General features: G+C 44.7%; 1 protein-coding gene across 1 annotated transcript; it reads left to right on the top strand.

Annotated features, from left to right (window-relative positions):
• The first annotated feature begins 46 nt into the window (after window positions 1–46).
• Window positions 47–19,184, top strand: LOC118675581 (translationally-controlled tumor protein-like). The gene is made up of 2 exons (XM_036348480.1): window positions 47–63; window positions 18,428–19,184. The coding sequence occupies exons 1-2, from the start codon at window positions 47–49 to the stop codon at window positions 18,975–18,977; spliced, it is 567 nt and encodes a 188-aa protein (XP_036204373.1). The 3' UTR covers window positions 18,978–19,184.
• The last annotated feature ends 5,584 nt before the right edge of the window (window positions 19,185–24,768 follow it).

The raw sequence follows: 24,768 nt of genomic DNA, 5'->3' as shown, positions 1-24,768 counted from the left end.
AATGTGGAACATTACAAATAATATGTATTCACAAACAAGAGCCACGATGGTATGGCTCCAAAAGTAGGAAGGACATTACGACCAGCCTGTATAGGAAGAGCCTGACTGATTTCTTCCAAGCAATGCATTTTCATCAAAGCTCATACATATTCAGTGAAACAAATAGAAGGCCCATGAATTCAATGAACTGCCACTGAAACCAAAACATCGGTTTCCTAGCATCTGTTTGCGGGAATTATGCAAAATACTGAATGCAATGTGTTTTCACTGCAATCCTATTTTTGTTTCCCAACCAGTGAATTTTCATTTAAACCAATATGTTTACCTCAGACCCATGTGCATGCATTTATTGGAACTGAAATACAGTTACAGATACAGGCAACGTGTCGACGGAGACCAAACCAATGCATTTTGATTCAACTCAGCCAATTTTCCACCACATGCATTCAGATTCTCGGGGGGCATGGAGCCCCTATAATGATAAATGCACAAGGCTGTGAGGGAAGGCAGGAGAAGTGACGTCCTGGATTGCAGGGAAATGGCACAGAGCAGCAGCTCTCTTAAAACCTTGTTGCCCAACTTATACCCTGTGGCCCAGCAGCCCTGGGAGCTGGTAGCAAGGCAGCCTCTCAGGCCCACCTTAGACCCACTGTTTCAGAATCTGCTCTTAGCAAGATCTCCAAAGGACTTCATTTGAACGCTATCATTTGAGAAGCACTGGTTTAAAACAAACTCTTAAATGTCCTTAGGTTGATACTCAAAGTTTTCTGAGACAAACAATTTTTCCAGTGGATGGACAATCTGGTAAAACAGAGTTTAAAACCAGCTTGCTTGCCGAAGCCGGTTTGGCTCAGTGGATAGAGCGTCGGCCTGCAGACTGAAGGGTCCCAGGTTCGATTCCGGTCAGGGGCATGTACCTGGATTGCGGGCACATCCCCAGTGGGAGGTGTGCAGGAGGCAGCTGATCGATGTCTCTCTCTCATCGATGTTTCTAACTCTCTATCTCTCTCCCTTTCTCTCTGTAAAAAAATCAATAAAATATATTTTTAAAAAAAACCAGCTTGCTTGCTTTTTATTTTATACGATACATGAATACAAGTTCTTCTTTAAGACTCAAATAATTAAAAGTCTGTAGAGCAGTGTCTCAAGTGAGAAATAAATGGCCAAGATGAAACTCTGTTTAAGAATGCAGATTCAGCCCTAGCTGTGGACTGAAGTGTCCTGGGTTCAATTCCAGTCAAGGGCACGTACCTTGGTTGCAGGTTCTCCGGCCCTGGTCGGGGTGCATGCAGGAGGCAACCAATTGATGTGACTCTCTCACATTGATGTTTCTCTTTGTCTCTCCCTTTCTCTTCCACTCTCTAAAAATAAAAGAGAAAAATACAGCACATACAGTAATGCACAATATACAATACTTGGTCATAATAAACTAGAGGCCCGGTGCACAAAAATTTGTGCACTCGGGGGGGAGGAGGGGTCCCTCAGCCCGGCCTGTGCCCTCTCGCAGTCTGGGACCCCTCGGGAGATAACGACCTGCTGGCTTAGGCCTGCTCCCGGGTGGCAGAGGGCAGGCCCAATCCCTAGGTGCAGCCCCTGGTCGGGCTCAGAGCAGGGCTGATTGGGGAGTTGGGGCACCTCCCCCTGTCATGCACAGAGCAGGGTGGATTGGGTGGTTGCGATGCCACCCTCAGTCACACTCAGGGTAGAGCCGATTGGGGGGTTGGGGCACTGCCCCCTGTCACACTCAAGGCACGGTCGATGGGGAGGTTGCGGCGCCACCCCCTGTCATGCACAAAGCAGGGCCAATCAGGGGGTTGGGGCGCTGCCCCCTATCACTCACAGAACAGGGCCCATCAGGAGGGTTGGGCTCCGTACCGTTTCACTCACAGAGCAGGGTCGATCAGGGGGTTAAGGAGCTCCCCCCTGTCATGCACAGAGTAGGGCCGATAGGGGAGTTGGGGCACCACTCCCTGTCACACACAGAGCAGGGCGGATCAGGGGGTTGGGGCGCTGCACCCTGTCACACTCAGGGCAGGGCCGATGGAGAGGTTATGGCTCTACCCCGTCACACACAGAGCAGGGCCCGTGGGGTGGAGGGGGGGTTGGGGCACCACACCCTGTCACACACAGAGCAGGGCCAATCAGGGGGTTGGGGCACCGAACCCTGTCACACACAGAGCAGGGCGATCAGGGGGTTGGGGAGCTCCCCACTATCAGGCACAGAGCAGGGCTGATCAGGGGGTTGGGGCGCCTTCCCCTGTCATGAACAGAGCAGGGCCGATAGGGAGGTTGTGGCCCCGCCCCCGTCACACACAGAGCCCCAGGGTGATCAGGGGGTTTGGGCGCTGCCTCCTGTCACGCTGATCCCGGTGCTGGGAGGCATATTACCCTTTTACTATATAGGATAGAGGCCTGGTGCATGGGTGAGGGCTGGCTGGTTTGCCCTGAAGGGTGTCCTGGATCAGGATGGGGGTCCCACTTGGGTGCCTGGCCAGCCTGGGTGAGGGGCTGATGGCTGTTTGCAGCTGGTCACACACCCTTCAGGGTGGGGGTCCCCACTGGGGTGCCTGGCCAATCTGGGTGAGGGGCTGAGGGCTGTTTTCAGGCTGGCGGGTGACTGAAGCTCCCAACCGCTCCTTTTTTTCTTTCTTTTTTTTATTCTGGGCCAGCTTTAGCTCTGAGGCTTGGCTCCAGCTCTGAGGCCTCGGCTGCTGAAAGCAGGTATCTGGTTTGTTTGGGTTCTATAACCGAAACCCTGTTGCTATCCTGCTCACTCCAGCTCTGAGATCCTGGCTGGCTGAAAGCAGGGATCTGTGTTTGTTCTATAATTGAAACAATGTTGCGGTCCTGCTGGCTGAAGCCCAGCTGGCTGAAAGCAGGTTTCTGGGGTTTTGTTTAGCTTCTATATTTGTAACAATGTTTCAAACTGCAAGCTCAGAGGCCGGCAGCGGCAGGCGGGGAACATTGGCTTCCTCCGTCACTGAAGCAAGCAAGCCTCATGTTCACTTCAAGCTGCCTGACTTCCGGCCGCCATCTTGGCTGGCAGTTAATTTGCATATCGCCCTGATTAGCCAATGGGAAGGGTGGCGGAGGTACGGCTAATTACCATGTTTCTCTTTTATTAGATAGGATGCCTATGTTGCAGTTTGTTAGAAAAAAAGGAACGCAAATTCATAAGTTAACATATTTCCAGTTGCATAAATGAGTCTCCAGTCTTCTTTGGGTGGTAGTATATATATATTGCAGGATGTACAAAAAGTAAAGAGTCAAGAACAGCTGAATACAGTGCAGCTCTAAGGAGGTCAACTTTTTGCCTCCTCACAACATGCTCCCCATGTGGTGACCCAAGCAGGCTTTCTGTTTCCGGGTGGGGTTATTTTGGTCAACCACCTTCAATCTGGCAGACTTAATTTTCAAACTCAGCCACAAGGGTCACCTTGAGGAACCTTGAAATGATTGAGAACAGAAGTTCTTTTTTTGGATCTGAATACCCATTACATAAACTTTCATTTGGCCTTTTAATGGTAACCAATGTAATAAATTATTAAATGTTATTAAGCTTGGTAATGATAAATTAAAATCCATTTACTGAGGATTCTGAGTCAATATTCCAGCAAGAAGTCTTGGTCTTGGCAACTTTACAATCCTGCTGTGCACATTGTCACAGAGATATTTTGAATTCCAGCAAAGGGAAAGGACACTTTTGAACAGGTGACATGCCAGCGTTATCTTGAATTCTTGTGGTTCTCAATGATTGCTACTTTGTTGCTGTTGTTTAAATTTTGTTCACAATTGTTTATTAAAAGAACCCAGGCTAAGGAAGAGCCTGCAACCAAACAAAATTGTTTATTAAAGGAACACAGTTTGTATCTATTGGTTTGTGCTAGTTGGTCAGGCTGGTGTCTTTAGCATGATATGAAACACATCCACATGTAATTTTTAAAATATATGTTTTTTTAGAGAGAGAGAAAGGGAGAGGGATAGAGTGATAGAAACATCCATGAGAGAGGAACATAATCAATTGGCTGCCTCCTGCACACCCCCCACTGGAGGCAAACCCACAACCTGGGCATGTGCCCTGACTGGGAATGGAACTGTGACCTCCTGGTTCATCATACACCTGTAATTTTTAAAAATTAGGTGATGTAAAAGCCTAGCATTAACACTTTTTTTAGGTTAAGAAATATAGTTTATTCCTGAAATGAATGTATCTTCAAATGGAAGGGTTTTTCTTTATGTGAGTTTTAAATAATTTTCAGTGCCCAAGAATGTTCTCTATAAAACATAACAAAATGCATAACAATAATGGTTCAATTGAAAATAGTTATCTTGAGATAGGATTTGATTTGCAATTCTAATTACCCTATGACTTGAGTAACAAATTTACTATAAGATTTGGTCAACTATAACTTATCATGTGGCTTGGAAATAGTATAATTTAGAAATAACATGTTTTACTTACTACATGTTTCACTTATTACATCTTCCCATATCTATATTATTTAAAATAAACACTCTTAGTTTTATTAAAAAGTAACACTCATGCCCTGGTCGATTTAGCTCGGTGGATAGAGCACCGGCCTGTGGACTGAAGGGTCCCAGGTTTGATTCGGGTCAAGGGCATGTACCTTGGTTGCGGGCACATCCCCAGGGGGGGGGGGGGGGTGGTGCAGGAGGCAGCTGATCGATGTTTCTCTCTCATCGATGGTTCTAACTCTCTATCTTTCTCCCTTCCTCTCTGTAAAAAATCAATAAAATATATATCTTTTTAAAAGTAACACTCACAGGAAACGGAAATTATTTCATAGTAACTATAAATAACAGGGAGGTTAAAGGTGATATTAAAGGTGATATCATGTTATTAAAGAAGAAGTCCTCAGTAAAACAACAATAACTAAATAACCTGTTCCATACTGTTTATGCTAGTATTTCCAGAATTTACTTTTCTGTGTAACTCTTTTCTTCGCAAAATTCTCACTAATGCTACAGGAATGGCTGAGTTAGGGACTGTGTAGTCAGAGAACATACTGCCTTAGGGAAAGACAGTCCAGGACGACAATGGGTCATAGTTAAATATTTGATGTGAGCCTGAGGCACATACTGTTCTTGTGGTGTGGGCTAACCATGTGAATAAATCACATGGGATATTATAGCCACTCCATGTTCTGTGTAAGGACTGAAGAGCTAAGGGCCAGATTTCTATATTCATAGCAGCAGTTTAGAAGAACTAAAAGAACCTGGATCTCGAGTTGAACTCCTGACCTTGAGGTTGTTTGAGATGAACTTAAACTTTCTGAGCCTGGTTCCTCCCTCGTGTCATGGGGATAATTTTATCCTTACTTTAAGCATTGTTGTGAGAACACAGTGAAATAAAGCATTCAGTAGATGGTAGCTGTTATTAATATTACAAGAATGTTTTGTAACAGGCAGGCTATAAGGTATTTTGCAAATGTATCTCAAACCTAAATGAGAACCAGTTAATTCTCTTTGCCTTGTTTCTTGTTCTTTATAGCATTTACTACAATCTAGCATGCTACCTAATTATTTTTTATTAGTTCATCGTCTGTCTCCCTAACTACAATGTAGGCTTCTTGAAGGTGTCAGTATTGCAGATACTAAGCACTCAATATATATTTGTTGAATTAAATAATCACTACTAAAAGCTCTCATGTATTGAGTGTCACTATGGACCACGTCTTTTACTAGGTATTTAACATATACATTTACATTGTATCATTTAATATTTACATTAACCCTAAAAGATGGCTATTATCCCCATTTTAAAAAGTGAGAACTGAGAGTGAAATTAAGTAACTTGCCCCAAATGACACTCTAGAAAGTGACAGAATCAAAATTCAACCCCAAATCTCAATTTACACTTCAAATATTCACTTACTGTATTAGCATCCTAGCACTGCAGTAACAAATCATCACACTCTTGGTGCCTTAAATTAGCAATTTATTATCTCACAGTTATGGAGACCGGAAGTCAGTATCCCTGGGCTGAAATCAAGGTGTTGGCAGAGCAAAGCTCCCTCTAGAGCAGCCGTGGGCAAACTATGGCCCTCGGGCCGGATCCGGCCCGTTTGAAATGAATAAAACTAAAAAAAAAAAAAAAAGACCGTACCCTTTTATGTAATGATGTTTACTTTGAATTTATATTAGTTCACACAAACACACCATCCATGCTTTTGTTCTGGCCCTCCGGTCCAGTTTAAGAACCCATTGCGGCCCTCGAGTCAAAAAGTTTGCCCACCCCTGCTCTAGAGGTTCCAGGTTCTTCCAGCTTCTGGTGACTGCCAGCATTCCTTGGCTTGTGGCTGCACCATCTAATCCCTGCCCTAGGATCACATCGCCACTTTCTCTTCTATGTAAAATCTCCTTCTTACAAGGGCATTTTGATTATATTTTAAGGTCCATCTGGATAATCCAGGATAATCTTTCCACCTAAAAATTCTTAATCACATCTGCAAACTCTTTTTGTGCTTGTAAAGTCACATTCACAGGTTCCAGAGGTTGGGATGTGGTCGTCTTTTGAAGAGCCATCAGTCAGTCTACTATTCTTGTATCCTGAAAAAATGACTTTGCATTGAGGTCCCAGTCCCCAGGTCCAAGACAAAGACTGCTTACCACAACAGGAATGCCAGTTACAATACTCAGGCCCAAGAGGTGAGGGGAAACTTTACAAGATGCAATCATTTTCCCTCTGGGTCTAGGGGAATAGGCCTAAGTGCAGGAAAAACTGGATAGGTCAGATGCCTGGAAGGTAAAAAGATAAATGCTCATTTGTCACAGAGACAGCGATTTGTCTCTGAGACTCCCTGAAAACAGAAAAAAGAGGGAAGGAAACAGCCTGAGAATTCGCTTTAATTAAGTAATCAAGCTTGGAATCACCAATAATAGGAAAAACTGATGCCTTCTGATGTGATGTAATAAGAGATACTTGGCATATCTATGCAGTATCCTTAACAAAGAAAAGAAAAGAAATCATGTAGAAACCATCAGAGAAATCCAGAATATGGGACATCATATCTTGGACTCATCAAAATATTTCAGTGCCATGAAAAAAAAAATTCTGAGATTGTTCTAGATTAAAAGACACAGCAGCTAAATGTATTATTTGATCCTTAACTGGGCCCTGGATTGTGTTGTTTTGTTTTTTAAAAAAAGCTATTAAAATCCGGCCGGTGTGGCTCAGTGGTTGAGCACCGACCTATGAAGCAGGAGGTCACAGTTTGATTCCTGATCAGGGCATACGCCTGGGTGTGGGTTCGGTCCCCAGTGTGGGGCATGCGTGAGGCAGCCAAGCAGTGATTTTCTCTCACCATTGATGTTTCTATCTCTCTTGCCTCTCACCTTTCCTCTCTGAAATCAATAAAAATATACTTTTAAAAAATTAAAAAGCTATCAAAGTAATTTTTTGAACTATTAGGGAAATATGAATATAGGCCGTCTTATATGATGTTGAATTGACATTAATTTTCTTAGCTGTGACAATGCTCTTATGTCAGGAAATATTTTTAATCTTGGAAAACACATGCCGAAGTACTTAGGGATGGAGTATCCTGGTGCTCGCCAGTAAATTTAAGTGAAGGGCATGTGGATGTTAAGTGTACTATTCTCCAACTTTTCTGTAGGCTTTGAAGTTCCTTCCAAATTGAAATGAAAGAGGGAGAGAGAGAGAGAGAGGAGAGAGAGGGGGGGGGGGGGAGAGAGAGAAAACAAAATTACTTTATGGTTACCTTGTGAATTGGTGGTGCTCATCATGATTGGGGTGGGTGAGGAGAGTACTGCACAGACTTGCACAAAAGATGAAAAGAACTTGTAATTGCTGCATTCTGTCTTTGGACTGCCCTATTTTCAGTAACAATCAAGAAACAAACAGCGTGGGAGACTCACTGGGGTGACGGGGCTGCCATTCTTACTATACCAGTCTCCAAAACGTAGCCATGATGTGGACTAATATAAATAGATTATTTGTGGTTTTCTGTTATCTGTGGTTCTCTTCTCTTCTATTGAGATGAATAATAAAGCACTAATTATTGGTTTAACTGTTTTGTGAGCATTTATTCATTTAATACATTTGCATTGAGCACCTACAAATGGCCTATAGACACAGGGGATTCAGCAGACAAGCTATAGTACTTGCCATCATGGAGATAACATTCTAGGTCAGGGGTCCTCAAACTACCGCCCGCGGGCCACATGCAAATACAAATATTGTATTTGTTCCTGTTTTGTTTTTTTAATTCAAAATAAGATATGTGCAGTGTGCATAGGAATTTGTTCATGGTTTTTTTTTAAACTATAGTCCGGCCCTCCAACGGTCTGAGGAACAGTGAACTGGTCCCCTGTTTAAAAAGTTTGAGGACCCCTGTGAATCTAGGTAATCTAGATAACATTAAAACACTTGAAAATTCTAGAAGGAGTGAACCTACTTACTCATGCTCTTCAATTTACTCTCATCATGTCTAGCAGAACACAGCTGAACATGTTCAGAACACTATATCCGCCCCCTTGTTTACACCCCTTTCACTAATAAGATGCTCAATAACTGTGTTTATTTTTGAAGTGGATGAGATGGCCAATGGAAGAAGTAGAGCTCGAAGAGAGAAAACTTCCCAAATCCGAGTCTTGGGTGCCCCAGGGATAGAAGGAGGAACCAGCAAAGGAAACTACAAAAGAGCCCCAGAGCAATAGGAGAAATTTCAGGTAAATGTGGTGCCTGAAAACCAAGCAAAGTAAGTTTTTAAAGGAAGGTAGATGGATAGATCGATAGGATGGATCAACTGTAGCCTTATCACAGATTTCCTCTGTTTCTCAAGTGGTTGATGAGAGTTTATTACTTGCAAGCAAAAGAGGTGTGATTATAGAATGTAGTAGTTCTAGTACATAGTAGTTGATTAAGAAATAGTAGCAACCATTTCTAGCTCTGGGAAAGGTTTAGTTTTTGTGTGTTTGTTGTTGTTGTTTTTCGTTAATTGACCAGAATTGAATCATATGTCAGGTGGGTGAAGAAAAATGTCAGAAGTGGTACTATAGAGAGAGCAAATCTGGGCAGAGCTTTGGATTGGGGGGTCAGAGGGGCTTGAGGGCCCTGTCTGTTTGGCCGCCTGTGTGGGGAGGTGGTGGAAGCAAGCACCAGAAGATCGCATTTACCTGCCTTTGTCTCTACCTGGTGGGACCCGCCCTTGTAGGATCAAGGTACAAAACCAAGGAGAAAAGATTTAATACACAAATACTGCAGTTAATACTTATATTATCAGTACTTAAAGGGAAAATATTTTAGGACTGACCCTTTTTTGTAAAGTGTCTTTAAACCAAGAAAAGGCCTGCCAACTCAAAAGCAGTTTTTAAGGTAGTGTTGTTATTCTATTATTTGCCTTCTGAAAGTATAGATGCCCACCCCCCCACACACTCATTCTTACAGCAAGTTTTGCTGAATAAACTTCTCTTCAGACACTTCCTGAGTCCCCTTTGTTCCAGTCATGGATACAGCATATTTGTGTACTCAGCATTGCTCATCTATCTGTCCAGCAATCTCTTTACCCACATCCTGCAACCCTCCACACACACACATACACACACACACACATACCTGATGTCTGTCCTTTACCTGTCAGTCCAAACCCACCTTCCTATTGCTCTGTGGTGCTGGAACTTGGAACTTCACAAGCTAGTTCTCCTTTGCCAGCTGGTTTTAGCTTATATTCTGCGCATAGAAGACCATGGGGGAAGATTGAGGGCAGGAGGAGGAGGGGAGAAAAGCCTTTTTTGTTTGTTTGTTTGTGTGTTGTCCCAAAAGTGGTGCTTCGCTCACAGCAGCAGCTGGTTTCAGCCTCCATTTTCTTCAGCATTCCCAGGACTAGCCTCCCCTGAAATGTACCAGCAGCCAGGCAGGGCCATGCTCCCTCTGACGGCTCTAGGGCAGAATCCTTCCTTGCCTCTTCCCAGCTTCCGGTGTTGTCAGCAATCCTTGGCATTCCTTTGCTTTAGCAGCATCACTCCTATTCCTGCCTCTGTCTTCACATGGCGTTCTTCATGTGTCTTGTGTCTTCACCTGGCCTTCTAATCTGGACAGCAGTCATCGGATTTAAGGGCCCACTCTAATTCACTTAGACTTCATCTTAATTTGATGACATCTGCAAAGATCTTATTCCCAAATAAGGTCACATTCACAGATTCTAGGTGGATATAAATTTTGGGAGGAACACTATTCTTCCACCAAGCTTCTAGTGTTTGTTTTCCGGGTTTGGGTATTTTGGGTATGCTTGTTTCCTTCCTTCCTTCCTTCCTTCCTTCCTTCCTTCCTTCCTTCCTTCCTTCCTTCTTTCCTTCCTTCCTTCCTTCCTTCCTTCCTTCCTTCCTTCCTTCCTTCCTTCCTCCCTCCCTCCCTCCCTCCCTCCCTCCCTCCCTCTCTCTCTCTCTCTTCTTTCTTTCTTTCTTTCTTTCTTTCTTTCTTTCTTTCTTTCTTTCTTTTTCTTTCAGTCCTCCGATGCCTGTGGTACCATTTCTCTTTCTTGAATTCTCTCTGTTGAAATATATTATGTATTATGTTGTTTCTTCTTTCCTGATTTGACCTTGAATGATAGAGTACTTGCTACTAAGAGTGGTTCCAGAAAACAGACCATCAAAAATGAGATTCTTGGCTCTAGCTGGTTTGGCTCAGTGGACAGAGTGCTGGCCTGTAGACTGAAGGGTTCTGGGTTCAATTCTGGTCAAGGGCAACTGCCTTGGTTGCGGACTCTTGATCCCCAGTAGATGGCGTGCAGGAGGCAGCTGGCCAATGATTCTCTCTCACCATTGATGTTTCTCTCTCTCTCTCCCTCTCCCTTCCTCTCTGAAATCAATATGATTCTTGGATTCGCTTGGAAATCTCCCTTGCCTTGAACACAGTGCTAAGTTCCTTGCAAATCAGAATGACAGTAATCCATGCTATGCTGTGGCCTCACGATTAGTTATATTATCGCCTCTTGTGATTGTGATACAATGCCTAATGAAGCAAGTGTTGGGAGACCAAGTAGCTGCTGCACTGGACAGTTTATTAACCATGATCTCTAAAAGGACTATATGCTGATGTCTTCGTTTTCTTCTGCTAAATAACAAAGAACCACATACTTAGCAGCTTAAATCAAGATTCATTTATTAGCTCAGGATTCTGTAGGTCAGCAGTTCTGACATGGCATAGCTGGAATCTCTGCTCACAGTCTCATGAAGCTAAAATCAAGATGTGGACTAGGAGCCATCTTGAGCTCTTGTAGTCCATCCACATTCCTTACCACATGGTCCCAGCTCCAAACCAGCAATGGAGAATCTTCTTTACATCAAATTCCTCTCGTGCTTCAAATCTCTGGCTCCCTCTTTCTCTGACTTCTAGACCCAGTGTGGGGGGCTGTTTCTCTCTTTTCCATGTCCCGCATGGAAAAGGAAACAGTCCATTTGCTGAGTGGAGGGGCTGGGGATTAAGAAATTAAAGAAAGACCAGGATGCAGAAATAGATTTTAAGCTGGGGCCAGGTGGGCGCCATCCTCTCTGATGGAGAGGCAGCAAAAAGCGGGCTGAGCCACACAGCAGGTTTATTTTAAAGGCCTAGATTTACATATCTAGTTCCGCCCCTGCCTGATTAACATGTCCAGCCTTATTGGGGAAGCATGTTCCCAGGGCGTGGCTCTGCCTATGCTCTGAGTTCAGCTGACAATAATTATAAGAAAATGCCTAGGTGCCTCCCAGGTGGCCCTCTACAACCCAGATTTAGAAGGCTGATACGATTAGGCCAGGCCCACCTAGATGACGTCCTTTTGGATAAGCTAACTGTCAACTGATTAGTATCCTTAATTGCATCTATAAAATTCTTTTGGCATCATGATACTGATATCCCATCATATTCACAGGTTCCACCCACGTTCAAGAGGAGGAAATTACATAAAGAACATACAAAAAGGGGTGGGAATCTTAGTGGCCATGTTAGAGTTTTGCCAACCACAGATGGAGTGACTATTTCTGACTTCCCCAGAGAGCTTTCAGGGGTTAAAAAAAGACAGGCTGATACCACGGACCACTCAGCTCGAGTCAGAATGAGAGAACCAGAGTATATCTAAGGCAACCCCCCCAAAAATCTCTCTCTCTCTCTCTCTCTCTCTCTCTCTCTCTCTCTCTCTCTCTCTCTCTCCAGGTAGCCCTCGCTGAAAATAAAAATTTAATTGTGCAGATTGTGGAATTACAATGTAAATTGACTTCAGAGACTTGCCAAATCTCTTGTATGAAAGAGCACTGATTGGCATCTGGATAAATTTAGATAACGCTGAGAACTTTGAATCCTCACGTCCCTTTGCCAGCAGAAGCAACACTTCCTCGTATGTGAGGAGATAAGCTTTCCCTTGCTTGGAAACCTTGTAATACCTTTACCTGAGGCCATTACCTTGCAAGAAGATGCTTATTCTCTCCAGATCTGCCTCTTCACTCCTTTGTGCTCTTAGACCTCTAATCGGAGTCAGAGCTCAGCCTGTTTTATGGAGGAAAGTCCAAAGTGCATCCTGGAAAGAGATAGCTTAAACTCCCACCAAATTCAAGGTTTCACTAGTGTATATTGGCAGAAACCTGGGAAATATGCTTGGAACTGGATTCTAAGAATGTTAGAATAAACTATGGCATGCCTTTAGGTCAGCTTATGAAATGGGCACACTTCCTGGGGTTTCTGGATTCAGTGTGTTAGCTTGAGCATCTGGGAGTGGTTTTAACAATTTAATTGATTAGTTGGGTAAAATTTGTATTTAATGGTAGTCTATATTCAATAAATTAGGATGCCAAATCTTCCTATATAATACAGAGAAAAGAATCTAAACAAAGGCTAAGAGAGAAAGAAATGTTGGAATGGACAGGAAGGTTAACCATGTGCCACCACATCCCCTTCCCTAAGCACACACCCTGGAGGGCCCAGAGGACACTCCTTTCACTCTGTGCTTTACTACGGACTGTGAAAGGTCTCAGGTATCACTCGCATTACACAGTTATGTACTTTATGTGAATATGCAGGAACACATGGCACCCGAACCAGGAAAAGCAGTTCTTTATTGATACATCCAGATCAACAGCCAGAGCAACGTTACAGCATCGGTGCCCCACACCTCCGTCCTGCAATGAGCGCTGATGGAAACGTTCTATGTGCTCACAGGTTATACCCTTTTGACAAAGATTGGAGATCAACAGATTTTCTCTTTGTAGATAGAGGAGAGAGATAGTCATTCCTCTCCCCTCCCCAGAGGAGAGAAAAGACCTTTTACTCCTTTGAGACTGGACAGAAAGGGCCTGGGGTTCTCACCCTCACCTTTTGGAATGGGAATATGTTTTTCCAAGGACTTGTTCAATCTATCTATCTTCTATCTATCTATCTATCTATCTATCTATCTATCTATCTATCTATCATCTATCTATCTATCTATCTATCTATCTATCTATCTGGGTGAATCTTGCTGTTATGACCCAGAGATGGGTCCAAATTCTAGGCTTCATCCCTTTGGACATACAAATCCCTAAGGAAGTAGTGTTTCAGTCTTGCTATCATCTTGGGGCTTAACCAAGGGCAGAGTCTGGGCTGTAAACATCTGGCCCTCTAAGGGAGATAAGATTTTTATTATCCTTTCAGATCTGGGCAGTTAGTTAACTGGACAAATGGCTTATGGAATGTGAAGAGTAAAATATTTCTGAAGGAAGGGAAAAATTTTATCTTTAGCCATACAGGTTTCTGTGTTTCAATAAGCTAGGGTTTTTGCAGAAGCAACAATAAATTCAAGGACATTTTATTTCTCACAGTATGGCATTAAGAAATGTGAGTGGGAATGTCAGCAGTATTGAAAAGCTGAATGAAAAGAAGATGAGTGTTCTCCACAAAGAAATGACAGTGGAAGATGTTGCCATTGAGATGGGCCTCCTGATTTCAATGGAATATGGGCTTTGAGAGCCAACTTTACTTCCAGAGTCAAAGTGGGTACAAATGGCATAATAGACAACAGGGATGGAATTTTAATCAGAATGTTTTGACCTATAGGGATCTTCGGTGATGGCTAAATGCTCACATTGTCTCTAGGAATTTTTTTAAAAAAAGATGATGGCTTACTTAAATATGATTTAATCTATATTATAGAAAACTCTAGATCTGGTGACCAGAAACCTGGTTTGGGTTGCCACAATGGAGTGACATGGTCTGTCCTCCAGTTTTTAGAACCAAGCCAGTTGTTAGACCTGGAGAAAGAGCCAGAAACACTATCATAAGTAAGTGTATTTCTTCCTTCAAACCTGCCCCAGTAATAGATCTGTGATCACTCCTAGGGTTATTGTGCATATAGAAAGAGAAATACCCAGCTGCATTACCTGGATCTTTTGTAGATTACTAGGTAGATACTGATTCTGACCTGCTGCTAAGTTTGGGAGATTGAATATACCATTACACTCCACAGCTCAAACTGGAGGCTTCGTAGTAAATGGGGTTTGTAACCAGGTCCATCTCACTATGGGTACAGAGGGTCTATGGGCCAACCTTATCTATATACTCTAGTTTTTGAATGTATAATTCAGGAGTTGGTAAACCTTCTATAAATGCTTAGAGAGTAAATATTTTAGGCTTTGCAGGCCATATGGTCTCTGTGGCAACTATTCAGCTTTGTGATTTTACCATGAAAGCAACCACAGACAGTATGTAAATGAACAAGCATGTCTACATTTTAATAAAACTACATCTACAGAAGCATCTAGGTGGGCCAGATTTGAATCACAACCATGGTTTACCATCCCCGAGTAAACTTGATGTAGCAGTATCTGGAAGAATCCCCACTATATCTCTGATCCATTAATGAGAGCTGCTAAGTTAGGAAGAACCAAGAGGAAGACCCTGGGATTTTTCTTTCCTGTTAGAATGATAAATTTTAAAAATTGTAAATAGTGCTGCATCCATGGCAGAATAGCAGAGATCAGTGACATCAAAGATTCAAAAAAATGCAGAATTGATGGTTCCTAACACATTTCCGTTTAACTTGTTTAATTGACCTACATGGAAGCAGATAGACCTGGGAGAATGATTGCTATTCATTAGAAATGTAACCAGATGACAACTCCTGCTGCAGCTGCTATTCTAGATGTGGTATCTTTCCTGGGCAGTTCAGCATGTGACACTGAGTAGGCAGCAATTGACCTAGAAAATGCTATTTTCCGATTACCGAATTGCAAGGCCCTCCAGAAGCAGTTTGCTTTCACCTCGCAGGCACAATAGTGTATTTTCACATTTTGTGGTACCAAGGTAATGTTAATTCCCTCACCTGCCATAATCTAATTTGCAGAGATCTTGATGGTCTTTATATCTCAAAACATCGCACTGCTCCACTACATGGATGGAACATGCTAACTGAACCTGATGAGCATACATGACAGGATCTTGGATGCCTTAGAGACCTGAATGCCATAAGGTGGGGGGTAAACACTATAAAATTCAAAGCCCAACAACTTGAAGTTTCTGGAGGCCCAGTGTTTTTGGCATGTTAAAATATTTCCTCATTGGAAGAGGCCTACCACTTAAAAGGAAGGCACCACTTGGTGACATCATTAGTTTAAATATTATGGAGGCTGCAGAGATTTCTCCTCATGAGAAGAGATATGCATTTGGGATATAAATTTGCCTCTCCTACATGCAGTGCTTCTTATAACATTGCTATCCTTGACTTAAAGAATGCTTTACTTATCATCATGGTATTCTTTACAGTTTTGCCTCTGATCAAGAAATTACTTCAATGGCAGAAAAGCAACAATAGGTTCATGCAATATGGAATTCATTGGCTTTACCATCAGATGACTGATAAAATGGTGGAATTACCTACTGAAGACCCAGCTATGATGTCCACTGGGAGGCTACACAAAAAGACACCACATGAAAAATATCACAATGACACACACAAAATAGACTAATGGATTCAGACACATGAAATTCACTGCTTTTATCTTACTCAGAAGACAAACCCATTAAAATGGTGGAATGGCCTACTGAATGCCCAATTGTGATGCCAATTGGGAGACAACACACCAGAAAGATAGGTTCTCTCTTACATGATGTAGTTTATACTTTAAATTAACTGTCAATTCACATACTGTGTCTTCCATAGTCAGGATATACAAGCTCAGGTATCAAGAGGTATAAGAGAGGGTTACTTTCTCTATGTACTTAATAACCCACTCACAGAATTTTTGCTTTCCAGCTCCCCAATTTTAGACTCTGCTTATTTGGAGTTCTTAGCTCCCAGGGAAGGAATTTTTCCACCATGGTACATACAAGGCTCCATTTAATTGGAAACTGAGGCTGGCATCAGCCATTTGGGACTCCTTGTGCTACTAAACCATTAGAGAAAGTTAAAAGTTATTGTACTGACTGGGGAGATTTATCCCGGACACCAAAAAGATATTGGGGATCCTATATAATAAAACCCTAATATGCAAATCAACTGAACTGCAACACAACTGGTGGAATGCCCAGTCACTATGATGCACACTGACCACCAGGGGGCAGATGCAGGAGCTGCCCCCAGACCGCAGGCCCTGACCAACGGTGGCAGGAGACAGGGCTGGAGAGTGGGCAGTGCCAGGCCAGCCAAGGCGGCTGCCAGCGTGGGGGGAGGGGTGGCAATCATCCCACTGGTTGCCCCACAGATCAGCCCTGAACACCGGCCAGGCCTAGGGACCCTACCCATTCACAAATTTTATGCACCGGGCCTTTAGTTCTCACATAATAGAAGCAGACAGGAAGTTCTGGTTATCTCCAACTATACTCAAACTGCCTCAAACAGAGTGGTATAAGACAACCATTTATTATGCTCACAGATTCTGTGGATTAGAGAAGGAAGAATAGAGATGCTTTGTCTCTGTTTCATAAGTCTGGGGCCTCTGCTGGGAAGTCTTGAATGACTAAGGATGACTTGAATGACTGGGCTTGGAATCATCTGTGAGCCTCTTCACTCAGTGCCTGGTAACTGGACTGGAATGACTCAAAGACTGAACTCAGCTGGGATGGTCAACCAGAGCATGTATATGTGTCTTCAGTGTGGCTTGGGCTTCTCACAGAATGGTGGCCAGTTTTAAGAGGGAGCATCTGAGAAGTAAGGCAGAATCTATAAGACTACTTCTAGCTTAAGCACAGAAGTCACACAGCATTACCTCTGCCTGTTCTATTGATTATAAGTGAGTCACTAAGGCCAACCCAGATTCAATGAGAGGGAAATTAGACTTCACTTCTTGATGGAAGAGTGACAAGGCTACACTGAAGAAGAGCATGTGAGGTAAATGATATTGCTGTAGCCATATTTGGAAAATACAGACAACTATGTCTAGAACCCAAGAGATTCTCCAGGATGCCTCTTAATAATTCCTTGTCCAGTAGAAAAAGTTAATGAAAAACTATAGCAACCATAAAAAGGCTAGAGGTTCAAGAATAAAAGTTTGGGTTACTCCACTAGGTAAATAACTTCAACCAGCTGAGGTGCTGGCTGAAGGCAAAGGAGACATTGAATGCCAATGGAAAAAGGAGATTAAAACTATTAACTACAATCTCATTACCAGTTACTAAGATGAGGGCTGCAGCTATGTCTTTTCTTTTTTAAAAATATATATATACTTTTTATTGATTTCAGAGAGTAACGGAGAGGGAGAGAGAGAGATAGAAATATCAATGGTGGGAGAGGCCCTAGGTATTGCTCAGTGGATAGAGCATCGGCTTGCAGACTGAAGGGTCCTGGGTTTAATTCCGGTCAAGGGCATATGCCCGAGTTGTGGGCTCAATCCCCAGTGTGTGTGTATGGGGGTGAGGGGTGGCAGGAGGCGGATCAATGATTCTCTCTCATCATTGATGTTTCTATCTCTCCCTCTCCCTTCCTCTCTGAAATCAATTTAAAAAAAGAAAAGAATCTCTCTGTCTTTAATAGTGGCATTTTAATTATGATGTGTCTTGGCATGAACCTCTTTGGATTCCTCTTATTTGGGACTCTTTGTGCTTCCTGGACTTTTAAGTCTATTTCTTTCACCAGGCAGAAAAAGTTTTCTGTCACTATTTCTTCAAATAGGTTCTCAATATCTTGTTCTCTTTTTTTTATTTCCTGCGCTCCCATAATTCGAATGTTGTTATGCTTGAAGTTGTCCCAGAGGCTCCTTACACTATTTTGATATTTTTGGATTCTTTTTTCTCGTTCTCTAGATGGGTGTTTTTTTGCTTCTGCATATTTCAAATCTTTGATTTGATTCTCAGAATCTTCTACTCTACTGTTGAATCCCTGTAATTATTCTTTGTTTCAGTTAGTGTACACTTAATTTCTGACTGGTATTTTTTTATGTTTTTGACATCCTCACTAAGATCTTTGAAAGTCTCACAAGTCCCTTGAAGCTCTGTGCTCCTGCTAAGGCAGCACCTCCATCCCCTCCCAGGCGCCATCGTGATCATCTACCAGGACCTCATCAGCCATGATGAGGTATTCTCCAATATCTACAAGATCCAGGAGATTGAAGACGGGCTGTGCCAGGAGGTAGAGGGGAAGATGATCAGTAGGACAGAGGGTAACATTGATGACTCGCTTATTGGTAGAAATGCTTCCACCGAAGGCCCTGAGGGCAAAGGTACCAAAAGCACAATAATCACTGGTGTTGACATTGTCATGAACCATCACTTGCAGGAAACCAGCTTCACAAAAGAAGCCGACAAGAAGTACATCAAAGATTACACGAAATCAATCAAAGGGAAGCTTGAAGAACAGAGACCAGAAAGAGTAAAGCCTTTTATGACAGGGGCTGCAGAACAAATCAAGCACATCCTTGCCAATTTCAAAAACTACCAGTTCTTTATTGGTGAAAACATGAATCCAGATGGCATGGTTGCTCTGCTGGACTACCATGAGGATGGTGTGACCCCATATATGATTTTCTTTAAGGATGGCTTAGAAATGGAAAAGTGTTAAATTGGGCAGTTTGGCTCTATCACCTGTTATTGTAACTGGCTGCTGCTTTTCATCCACACACTACGACTAGGACAAATGGGACTGATGTTATCTTGAGCTCTTAATTTATTTTGACCTTGATTCATTGGGAGTGGAGGCATTGTTTTTAAGAAAAAAACATGTCATGTAGGTTGTCTAAAAATACAATGCATTTAAATTCAAAAAAAATCCTTAAGCATCCTTATAACCATTGTTTTGAACTCTGTGTTCAGTAGTTTGCTTGCTTCCATTTCTTTCATTTGTGACATGTTTCTTTGTCTCCGCATTTAGGCTGCTTCCCTGTGTTTGTTTTTATGTATTAGGTAGAGCTGCTATGTCTCCTGGAATTGGTAGTGGCCTTGTGTAGTGGGTGTCCAATGGGGCCCAGTGGCTCAGCCTCCCCAGTCACCTGAGCTGGGCTCTCTAGGTGCACCCCTGTATGGACTGTGTGCACAGTCTTGTTGTATATGAACCTTGATTGCTGTTGGTATCGCTGGGAGGAATTGACCTCCTGGCCAATTGGCTGTGAGGACCAGCTTCAGTGGAAGAGTTGCTGTGCAGGAGATACCCCTAAGGAGCAGGACTTGCTTCAGGAGGGCTTGGTGCTCACTGAGTCTTCCCCTTGAATGTGTCGCTTGTGGATATGTAGAGTTGTAGTCTGATACGATCTGAAGCTGTCCACTGGGTGCATTGGTTCTGGGGTCTCCCAGGAGGTGCAAGTCAGCCACTGCTTGGGGCCACCTGGCAGGAGCTACCAAGCAATCTGCAGATGGCTACCACTTGTATTGGGCTTGGAAGTGCCCAGGTGAGGCCCAGCTGTGAAGGAGGGCAGGCTGGTGCTAGTGCCAGATCTTGGGCCTCTTATTGATAGATTTGGGGCATGCTGATGCCAGCTGCTGCTTGTTTGAGAGACTTTAGGAGTCTGAAGCTTGAGCCAGGGTAAGCCATTCATATGAAAAAGCCACTGCAAACAGCTTGGGTGAACTGCAAATTGGATGGAGCAAAGTCTCAAGGAATCACCAGGGTGGAGCGAACAATGTGGGCCACTATGATGGGAACTCAGATATGGCTTCCAGTTAGCTCTGTGACAGAGGAGGTCCAAGCATAGGAACAATGACCCCCGCAAGCACCCTCATCTGTGAGAAAGCCACCCCCAAGTTCTTGTTCCCATGCCAGACAATCCAGTTCCTCCCAGTTTGTTCCTGGATCCACCAAAGCTGCCACCTGCTGCTGGAACTGTGTAAGTTCATGTGCCAGCTCTTTAAGAGGAACAGCTGTGATTCGAGCAGCCTCTGTATCACTTAGCCACAATCCCACTGGTTTTTACAGGTCAAAGTTACAGAATTCTCTTCCCAGCTCTGAACCCTGGGCTGGGGGTCTGGTGTGGGGCTGGGACCCCTTGCTCCTCATGGGAGACCTCTTCAGCCACGCTATCGCTTCTGATTTAAAAAATCGCCACATGTGGGTATTGGACGAGCCCATTCCATGCCTCCACCCTGCCCAGTTTCAGTGTATCTTTACTTCTCTAGTTGCAGGACTTTCATTCAGCCAGATTTCAGGTGGTTCTGAATGATGGTTGTTCTGTATTTTAGTTGCAATTTTGATGTGGTTGTGGGAGGCAGCGAGTATAGGCATTTACCTATGCCGCCATCTTGGTTCTCCATTCTGCAGCTATGTCTTTCAAAGTAGGCACTGAGAGAGCTTGTCACGCAGGATATTCATTAGGATATTTATTTAACACCTCTGGAAGGGATGGGAAGCAAGTAGGATTGGGCAGAAGTCAAAGTACATTGCATATCCAAAAAAAGCCTTGGCCAATCTTATGGGAAAATCTGGTTCTTATACAATTTTTCAGAGTTGTCCAACATTTGGCCAAAATGGTTGGGCTTTTATGCCTGTGTAGCCAACAGCCACTGGAAGTGAGCTGTATCATGAAGGGTATGACCTTGGCCAACGCAGCTTTCTGCAGACAAACCCTGAAGGACCTGGGGGTTGTAGGCTGTGGCTTACAGCATTCCCAGCAGCCACTAGTCTTTATTGAAGGGAATTTTTATATTGACCTCTAGTGTCTCCATTACTGTGCTGCTCAAATCTACTTCTTCATCTACATTTGGGGAGCAGCTCCTGCAACATTCCAGTGAGCCTCTCTTCCTTGGGGGAAACATAAAAGAAGAAGGTTTAGAAGCATGAACTGCAACTTTTGTTGCTGCAGTTGGTCTCAGGATCACAACTGATATTCATCATTACCTTCCTCCACCATTTGTTCATGGTTTCCCCTCACCTCTGCTGGTCTATGTGTGGGACCCTGATCCTCATCCTTGTGAAGTCTGAACTCTGGTCACCATGCCCTTTTCAAAAGGATTGCTGCATTTGTCCATTTATCATCACAACTGAGCAAGAGAGTCCCACGAGTTGCCCAAGTGGATCACAGGTGCCACCTGTCTCCTTTCCTGTCTACAGTGTAACTGCAATCTTTCTTCCTCCTGATGATCAGGGTCACAATTACCCCTGCAAGATGATAACTTCTCTTTTATTGCTGGTCCCTGGTTATAAGAAATCCAAAGCACCCAGGCAGCTGGCATAGCTTGTAATTCAGTGGGACTCTTGCTGTGTCCCCTGACAAAAGTGTGTCCCCTTTCAGTTACAGGATCTCTGAAACTAGAGTTTTAGGGACAGGAACACAGATTCCTCCAGTGGGTCATTGGGAATGATGGTAAGTGAAACACACTTGCTTCATTCCTTGGATCACAGATCAGGATATTCTTCCTACTGGGAAGACAGCTCCCTATAAAAAGGTCTTTGATTCAATGTAAATACTGCATCCTGGAGGATAGTGCCCCATCCTCATAGAGTATTGCCTCTAATCTGGTTTTTTAAATGTGCCTTCTGCAAGATATCCCAATGCCCTATAAGGCTGCAGCTTCTGGGTGGTGTAATATATAATACAATCAATACCATTATCATGGAGCCCACTGATCTGACACAATCTACACTAATAAAAGAGAAATATGCAAATTGACCATACCTCTGTGATGCCCACCAGCCAATCAGGAGTGAGTATGAAAATTAACCTGACAAAGGTGGCAGTGGCCCCACCCCTAGCCGCTCTGGGCCTCTGGGAAGCACGCATGCAGGCACGGAGCTGCTGGGCAGGGTGGGGTGCCTGCTATGAGGGAGAGGACAGGGGGCGGAGGGAGCTACAGGAGCAGCGCTCGGGCTGGAGCGAAGACTGAAGGCTCCGGCCACAGAGAAGGCTCTGGCCAGAGCAAAGATTCCAGCCAGAGCAAAGATGGAAGGCAGTGGCCAGAGCGAAGGCTTGGGTCCCGGGTGCTGGAGGAAAACCAGTGCCAGCAGCCAGGGGAAGGAAGGCCTATTGCACAAATCTTTGTGCAATGGGCCTCTAGTCTATACTAATAAAAGGGTAATATGCTAATTAGACTGGGAGACCTTCTGGACGTCCTTCAGACAAAGCCATGGTGGTGAGGCTGAGGCAGAGGCAGTTAGGGGCGATCAGGCCGGCAGGGGGTTACTTGGGGGCAACCAGGCCAGCAGAAGGGGCAGTTGGGGGCAATCAGGCTGGTAGGGGGGTGCAGTTGGGGGTGAGCAGGCCAGCAGGGGGGGGGCAGTTGGGGGTGAACAGGCTGGCAGGGAGACAGTTGGGGATGAGCAGGCTGGCAGGGAGCACCAGTTGGGGGCAATCAGGCCAGCAGGGGGGCACTTGGGGGCAAGCAGGCTGGCAGAGGGGGCAGTTGGGGGTGAACAGGTTGGTGGAGGGGCAGTTGGGGATGAAGAAGCCAGCAGAGGGGGCAGTTGGGGGCGAACAGGCTGGCAAGGGGGCAGTTGGGGATGAGCAGGCCAACAGGGGGTGGCAGTTGGGGGTGAGCAGGCCAGCAGGGGTGGGGCAGTGGGGGGTGAGCAGGCTGGCGGGGGGTGGAGGGGAGTTGGGCGTGAACAGGCCAGCAGAAGGGGAAGTTAGGGGCAAACAGGCTGGCAAGGGCAGTTGGAGATGAGCAGGCCAACAGGGCGTGGCAGTTGGGGGCAATCAGGCCAGTGGGGAGGAGCACTTGGGGGTGAGCAGGCCGGCAAAGGGGGGCGGTTGGGGGTGAGCAGGCCGGCAGGGGTGGGGCAGTGGGGGGCAATCAGGCTGGTGGGGAGGGCAGTTGGGAGAAAGCAGGCCAGCAGGGGGTGCAGTTGGGGGCAATCAGGCTGGTAGTAGGGTGCAGTTGGGGATGAGCAGGCCGGCAGGGGGCAGCTGTTTGGGGCAATCAGGCTAACGGTGAGGGTGGGGGGGCACTTGCAGGCAAGCAGGCCAGCAGGGGGTGGCAGTTGGGGACAATAAGACTAGCACGGAGGGGCAATCAGGCCGGGGGAGGGCAGTTGGGGGTGAGCAGGCCAGCAGGGGGTAATTGAGGGCATCAGGCCAGCAGGGGGGCAGTTGGGGGCAATTAGGACAGCAGGGGGGGCAGTTGGGGATGAGCAGGCAGGCAGGGGGCAGCAGTTGGGGGCAAGCAGTCCAGCAGGGGGAGCAGTTGGGGGTGATCAGGCAGGCAATCAGGTGAGAAGTTAGGAGCCAGCAGTCCTGGATTGCGAGAGTGACATCCCCCGAGGGGTCCCAGATTGGAGAGGGTTCAGGCCAGGCTGAGGGACACCCCGCCCCACGCACAAATTTTATGCACTAGGCTACTAGTACTGTATAGAATTCCATGTCAGCGAATCAAACATTCCTTTAGCTTCAAATAGTAGTTCTGGAGGAGGCTCTGTGAGCAGGTAGGCAAAGTCATACCTGGAATATGTGTCTATTCCTGTTAGAACAAATCTTTGCCCTTCCAGAATGGAAACCAATGTAGTTAACTTTCCACCAAGTCACCAATTAGTCTCCTTGAGGAATGATGGCATATCAACAAATCAGCACTGGTCTCACTGCTGGAAGTGCTGACATTCCGCAGAAGCAGTTGCAAAGTGAGCCTTGAAGTGCTTTCCCTGCTCACTCTGCAGCTGCTGTCAGTTGGGAGCTCAGTTGGAACACTGTGGTGTGACCCTGATCTTCATCCTTGCAGAGTCTGAACTCTGGTCTCCATGCCCTTTTCAAAAGGATTGCTGCACTTGTCCATTTATCATCACAACTGATAGGATGAGGGTCAGGGTCACAGCACTGGATTCTCTCTTCACAGGGTGCCTCATCCTCCAGTGCCTCTTTACATGGCCTCCGTCGGCAGGAGGACAGCTTTATAGCGTGGCAGGTGGGTGTGGAAAGCCAAGCACAATGTGCAAGCACTCATCAAGCCACTGATTGCATGCCTCTAGTGTCTGTTAGCCAAAGTAAGTCACACGAATGGGAATGAGCTTTTCCTCCAACTATGAGATACTGAGCTAACACAAACAAGTGAAGTATATTGAAATATTATATAGTCAATATAATACACACTCAGACATTCTCTCTTTTTCTTTATTTATTCATTTGACTGCATTACCTATCAAAACATCAAAACAAACAAAACATTTTTTTTCATCCTGTGAAATTAGTATATTTTACTTCATTACAAAATATGAGTAATTCATTGTGTGTCACGCAGGGCCACTTGGAGCATGGAGGGGGGTGTTTCAGGAAATTAAGAAAATAATTCAATTTACAATATCATCAGAAAGAATAAAATACTTAGGAATAAGCTTAACTAAGGAGGCAAAAGACTCATACACAGAAAACTATAAAATGTTGCCGAAAGAAGACACAAATGCCCTAGCCAGTTTGGCTCAGTGGATAGAGCACTGGCCT

This window comes from Myotis myotis, unplaced genomic scaffold (genome assembly GCF_014108235.1).
Source record: "Myotis myotis isolate mMyoMyo1 unplaced genomic scaffold, mMyoMyo1.p scaffold_m19_p_2, whole genome shotgun sequence".
Taxonomy (NCBI): Eukaryota; Metazoa; Chordata; class Mammalia; order Chiroptera; family Vespertilionidae; genus Myotis; species Myotis myotis.
This window is presented reverse-complemented; position numbering and strand designations above follow the sequence as displayed.